This window comes from Rosa rugosa, chromosome 6 (genome assembly GCF_958449725.1).
Source record: "Rosa rugosa chromosome 6, drRosRugo1.1, whole genome shotgun sequence".
Classification (NCBI taxonomy): domain Eukaryota; kingdom Viridiplantae; phylum Streptophyta; class Magnoliopsida; order Rosales; family Rosaceae; genus Rosa; species Rosa rugosa.
This window is the reverse complement of record NC_084825.1, coordinates 27,008,501-27,015,001: the sequence shown is the minus strand read 5'-3', so window position 1 is coordinate 27,015,001 and position 6,501 is coordinate 27,008,501. Positions and strand designations below refer to the sequence as shown.

At 40.0% G+C, this 6,501-nt stretch overlaps 1 protein-coding gene across 1 annotated transcript; it reads right to left on the bottom strand.

Annotated features, from left to right (window-relative positions):
- Window positions 1-458: 458 nt before the first annotated feature.
- LOC133717830 (uncharacterized) lies at window positions 459-1,951 on the bottom strand. Its single transcript, XM_062144573.1, has one exon. It carries the CDS (start codon window positions 1,705-1,707, stop codon window positions 715-717), a length of 993 nt encoding a protein of 330 aa, XP_062000557.1. The 5' UTR covers window positions 1,708-1,951; the 3' UTR covers window positions 459-714.
- Between the last annotated feature and the right edge of the window lie 4,550 nt (window positions 1,952-6,501).

Genomic DNA, 6,501 nt, shown 5'->3' with positions numbered 1-6,501 from the left:
TTGACACACGCACAAGCACTTACACAAACGCGTGGGATGACTCACTGGGTTTTTATTGCTTCCTGTGGGTCCCGCCAATAGCTGATAGTCAATGGCCCAGATTAAGTGCCCCTCGTGGACCCACCGTAGCCACTGATCGCAAAATTTGAATCACCTACCCCAACCCAATCTGGTTTTTTTAGTGTGGGGAGCATCACCACGATCCCTTTTAACATTCACCACATCACCAAGGTTCGAAACTTCGGTTTCGATAACGTATCATGAGATTTAAGAAAGTTTCCTATCAAAGTAATGAAATATCGACGATAGTACCTAAGTCAAGAGCGTTATGAAATTGAGTTAGAAATCGTGTAAATCAGATGTGAAACAAAGCGTAAAATATTAGCACGATTTACTCAAAATGTTGGTAATATCAAATTACAGAAATTTCGATAGTTTGAACCTGCAACCATAAAAAATGAAGAGGAAATTGCGAAACAATTTACTCACTGTATTAAAATTATAAAATTCCCAAATTATACAACAAAAAATATCTGTACCGTGGTAACAAACAACAATTAGTGAACAGAGGGGGAACATTCCCTTTTTTTTTTTTTAACGTTTTTTTTTTATTCCAAAAAAAAAACGAAGCTAGAGAGCAAGGGGGGGGGGTAAAACCGTACTTTCCGGGTAAAAAGAGCAATGGCATCGGCAGCGTCGCAACGGTCAATAGGATCAACGGTTGGAAGTGGCTCTACCGATATCAGCCAGCTTCCTCGACCGGTTCATGCTAAACGACGCCGCTGTGGCCAAGTGTGGCTTCGTCGCCACCCTGACCTCGCCAACCTCGGCCGGGAAGCCCTGCATGCACTTCTGGTTCCAGTGCGGGTTCGGGCTGGCCCGAACCAGCGGGCTCAGGCAGAACGTCAGACCCGACACATTCTTAACCGGACCCGAACGCGTCCGCCGCGACGGCGTGGCCTGCACCGGAGTCCTCTTCCAATCCGGCGTCGATGAGTCCCCGCTGCCGGAGGCCGATCGGTCGCAGACGTCCTCGCAGCCGCCACCGCCGGCGTCGTGCGTTAAATCCGGCGACATTCCGCGCGCTCTTCTGTGGCGAGATCTCACTCGGATCGTGGACTCGTCGGAGTAGAATTGCTTCGATTGCTTCCCTCTTTTCCCGGCGAAGATCGTCGAGAACCACGACGGCGACGCCGACGTCGAAGTCGAGTCCCGCGACGAAACCCTAGGATCCGTCCAGAACTTGTCGGATCTGGACCGGAACAGACTCGTCAGGAGCGAAAACTTGGGCTTGCTCTTCCTGTACGAGCCTCCGATAGTGGCGGCTCCTCCGTCGTAGGTAGGCCCCACCTGGGGCGTACTGTAGAAGCGAATATGATGGCGCTGGTGGTTGTGGTCGTGGTCGTGATCGTGATCGGAGCGATTGTGGTGGTGCCGCCAGGCGGAGTCGTCGGATTTGCGGCGAGAAACGTAGGGGGAGACGGAGCGGGGGAAGATGAGCGGCGGGGGGTTGGGGTCGGACTTGAGGGGTTCTTCGGGAGCGACGCCGTTGCTGCGGGAGTGGAGGCGGGAGAGCTGAGCCTGGAGTTGTAATTGGGCCTGGGCTCGGGTCTGGGCCTCGATGATGGCGGTCAGTCGTTCCCGGAGACAAGAGGCGCAGACGCCGACGGCGCTTGTGAGGTCGGCGGCGTGCTTCTTGCACCTCATTGATACATTTAAGTTTCAAAAACCAATTTCAATTTGAAATGCTTTCGGAAAAATGGGGCTTTTTCTGTAATTTCGGCGTCTCTGGCAATCCCTCTGTAGAAACAAGCTTCTACCTTTTATCTATGAGAGATTGAGAGCTGAGGATGAAGGCTTTGTCTTGTACTTCTTCCTCTTGGTTTTGGATTTTGCTTTGAGAAAAGGAAGGGAGGGTGGGTGAGGGTTTTTATGTGGGTTGGTTATTGTGTGTGAGTGTGGGTGAGGTGTCCAATGGGTATTTGGTATGTATATTAAATTTGAGAGAGAGAGAGAGAGAGAGGTCAAAGTCAGAACTTAGGGGGAAGAAGAAGAAGAACATGTGCTGGTTTTTGGGGTAATTTTTACATTGAGGTTGAGGATGGTGCTTCTTTGTAACAGCTTGCTATTTACCCACACTGATTTAGGAGATTTGGCCGTCATTGGTAAACAGCGCCTATCCCGGTGATTAATTGTCCGAAAATTATTTTTACTTATCGGGAAATAATACGTGTATGTAAAATTTTACATGCATCAACAATTGGCGCCTTGGCGGTAGCTCTCCTCGCATGTGTTTATTTGGGATTGTATTGTTGTTGGTGTTTTCTTTTTGACTCTTTGTATAAACCGTTGGTTTTGGGTCTTGGTAAAACCATGCTCTTAATCTTAATCATTGGGTGAACAAAAGCTTATCAGTCTTTGACTTGTTATTGTATCCTTATCTTTTGTCTTGTTTGTCTTGTTTACTTATCTTCTTCATGTGGTTTACTATGTAATTAAGTTAATTAAATTAACCAATACCAAATAGGAGGAGATGTTAATTGTAACACTAATTTAGGCGCGTGGTTGAAAGAATAACAACATGCTTAGGAATTTCTGTTTTATTTTATTTTATTTTTTGGATGGAGCAAAATAAATCTCGTTATTGTGGGTGTAAACTTGGAAAGCCAAACATATGGGCTTTTTGGAAGCATTTCAAATATTTAAATTGATGTTGGCTTTCATCATTATCAAAGGGGAATAACATGTTATTAATTTCTAAAAAGTGTTCATCCAATATTGTAGGATCTAAATTCTTTTATCATTCTCGGTTTATGAAATCAATCTCGTGTGTGTGTGGTGCTATTCACAGATTTTCTTTATTCACACATTCCTTCTATTTTTCTATTAGAGTGTGTTTGGATGAGGGAAAAAATGATGAAATTTAATTGAAAGTGAGGATTTCATAATTCCTAAAAGTCAATTCCTTCGTTTGGCATTATCATATTGGTAATTTTAAATTTCTCTGTGGAAAAAAAATGAAGGAATTCGTTATTTAAATTCCTCACATCAATTTCCACCAAAATATGTGTCATTTACGAATTCCTTTGCAGTATTCAATTTTTATTTCCAAAACAAGACTTTTTTTCTATTTTATCTTTTTATTTATTTTAAACTTTCTTAATTTATTACACATTTCAAATCCTAAATAGATGCAACCAAACAATAGAAATTGCAATTAATGGAATTTTAAATTGATGGAGTTAAAGATTCCATCATTTATAAATTCCTACGGATTTTATAATTTTCTCATCGCACTCTTACTTTAATTCAATTTTTTTTTAAATTACCCTAACTACCCTCCTTTGTAATTATGTTTTTTTTTCTTTTTTCTTTTTTCTATTTGGCAAGTCAATCATGAATCAAACATCATTATACAATAAATCAATTTTTTTCACCTATATAATTGAAGGAAAAATAATAATGAGATCCAGTGAAACCACAAATAATGATTGATGGAGTTAAAGATTCCATCATTTATAAATAGATGCAACCAAACAATAGAAATTGCAATTAATGGAATTTTAGATTGATGGAGTTAAAGATTCCATCATTTATAAATTCCTACGAATTTTATAATTTTCTCATCCAAACGCACCGTTAGGGATTTTGTTCTGGGATTTTGTTGTTGTTGGTGTTTCTCTTGTTCCCACTTTCCACCAATAATGAAACCACCATAATAAAAACTTAGTAGAAGGTGCAGATCTGCTATTGTAAACAGAAACTTACAGCTTTTATGGGAATAGGCCAGAACACTAGGGCTAGGCACGGTCCCAGACCGACAGTGATTTTCCAGGGACCGGGACCGGCAGTATAAATTCGGGCCGGGCTTGCAGTTTCAGATAACAGGGACCGGGCTAAACCCGAACCGGGACAAAACGGGCCAGTTTTTTCGATTTTCCGGTCCTGTAAATCTTTGCAGCATCCATTGATCTAATAAGCCTCAATATACACTGATCTTGATTCTTGAGCTGTTTCCAATTTAAAAGCTTCAACAAAACATAATCTAAATACAGACAAAATCAAAAATCAATCAAGTGAAATGACTGAAATCAACTAATCAAGCATTCAAGCTTGAAGCTCGAAATAGAGAGAGTCAGACTGTGGTGAGTACCTATGCGAGAGCGAGACTGTGGCTGGAACTTGGAAGAGTACGGTGAGACTGTGAGACTTGGCCGGAAGAGTACGGTGAGTACCTGTATGGCTGGATTTGGGATCAATTTACGATATAGGATTTGGGATTGTGGCCTACTGAGAGCTGAGAGGCAGAGCTGATGAGAAGCTGAGAACTGAGGATGTGGGCATGTGGCCGGAAGACTGGATTTCTGGTCTCCGTAACTCTCGAATAGAGAGAGTGAGAGCTGAGAACAGAGAGATAGATGCGGAGAGCTGAGGATGGAAATCATGGAATATCGATTTGGGATTTTAGATTTTTAGGTTTACTTACCAATCGCATGTGGTCAGGTCCATAGTAACACAATAGACTAAGAAAAATAACCTATAAATGGAAGACACGACACGTACACAAGGTCGGGTTTTCCGGTCCACGCTTTCACTGCTAGTCAAGAACCGGGACCGGACCGGCATCACTTAGCACAGGGATCGAACCGGTCCGAAATCGCCTATTTCAGTCTAAAACCCGACCCGAACCGGTCGGTCCTGATCGGTTCCTTCGGGTTTTTCAGTCTTTCGGTCATTTATGCCCACCCCTACAGAACACTGTGTAGGAAGACATGGTTGAATTTGAAGAGGGTAGTCAGCTTCCTGGTATGGTTCTCATGAACTAATCTTGAAGAATCCAGAGTAAATCACCAGTACCTTGGTGAAGCAACACGATCTATTTAAAATTGGGTGTTAATAAATAAATAAAAATTAAGTTAAAAAAAAATGAAAAAAAAACAATCTGAGTCCTGAAAGTGAAAAAGAATATTCATAAGAAACACCCAAATCATATATCATATGACAATTACCCGGAGTTGTTGTCTGAACTCTTGGAAGAGGAGACCAAGATTTGAAGATGGGTGAGTCGTCGAAGATCGGAGAACAGAAAACTCAAGAGAAAAAATCCATATGAAGTTTAGCTGAGAATGAATTTATTTTACAAGTTTAAGCTATATTGAAATCAGTTTTCAATTCATACATTTTACGATATAGCTATTGAAATCCGTGTAAAATGTATTTGCAACTCCTACTGATGTCCGTGTGTATTTACCTCGGTAAACCAATACTGTCATATAAATTGTCAGTCGAATTTTTACACGGATATCCGTATGCAAATTATCTTCATACACGGATGTCTGTATGTTCACTGTACATTGATATATGTGCAATGCTCATTTCACACATAAATATATTAGCTACGGAAGACCATTGTTGTATAATATGTATAACAAAAAAAACAATGATTTTTTTTTTAAGCATAAAAACAATGATTTCTAAATAACAAAATATCTTATTCACACTGAAATCTATGTGAATTGGTTTACTTACATATGGATATCGTGTGAATAGGTGAGAAAGAATCTTAGCATTCACACTGAAATCTATGTGAATTGTTGTTTCAGATTTTTGTTGTTATTGGTACTGCACAAACTCATGTGGGCCCAATGCTACTTAGTTCACGCAGTTATTTATCTATATGAAATTGTCTTTCACACGGATATCAGTGAGTGTTGAAAATCTGTGTGAGTTACCCGTTTTGCTAGTAATGCCCACTGGCAAAGAGAGAAGTTATGCATAATGACCCACCCAATTGGGGCATGTTAGGAGTCATCAGTTAAACAACCCTTATATGCTTATACCATTAATAGCACATTTTCTATAAATTGACAATAGAGATCTAGAACCAAAAAATTAGAATTCAAAATACAACTCAAGATCTGAAAAACTGTCCACACACTTACTACTCAAACTAGAAAGGTAAAACAAGACCAGCCGAAGGTGCTAATTAAACAACCGCAATCCTAGGAGAACAAGAAGAGAAGATGCTAAGAAAAGTTTTTATTTGAGGGGTGTATGCTAAGAAAATAGCTAGTAATGTATATAAAATTTCCTAATATATGTTTTGTTGATTGAAAGCAGGGAGTCTTGTTCACCTAGTTAGTTAATTCTTTACTCAGTCGTGCTCCATTATGATTGAATTTAAATTCAACAATGGAGATTGAAGACATTCAAAATTAGTTTAGTTCCCTCATTATCTTCCAGCTTTGGATTCAAATTCAATGGCAGTTGAACACAAATGAATAAGAATTAACTAAGTAAGTGAACATGACTGTATTGAAAGATTGGTATACTCACGTTTCTTCTTTTTACAAAAGCAAAGAAGAGATGCCACTAATCATTTGAATTCTATTGAAGCTTGGAATGAGAAGCAGAGTATAACCCTTTTCAGTCCCACTAGCTTCATAAGAATTGTTCTACCTAAACTTCCTTTATTAGAAACTTAAGACTAAATATAGAATC

Coding starts and splice junctions, on each gene's coding strand:
- LOC133717830 (XM_062144573.1), bottom strand. CDS start 1,707: ATGAGGTGCAAGAAGCACGCCGCCGACCTCACAAGCGCCGTCGGCGTC.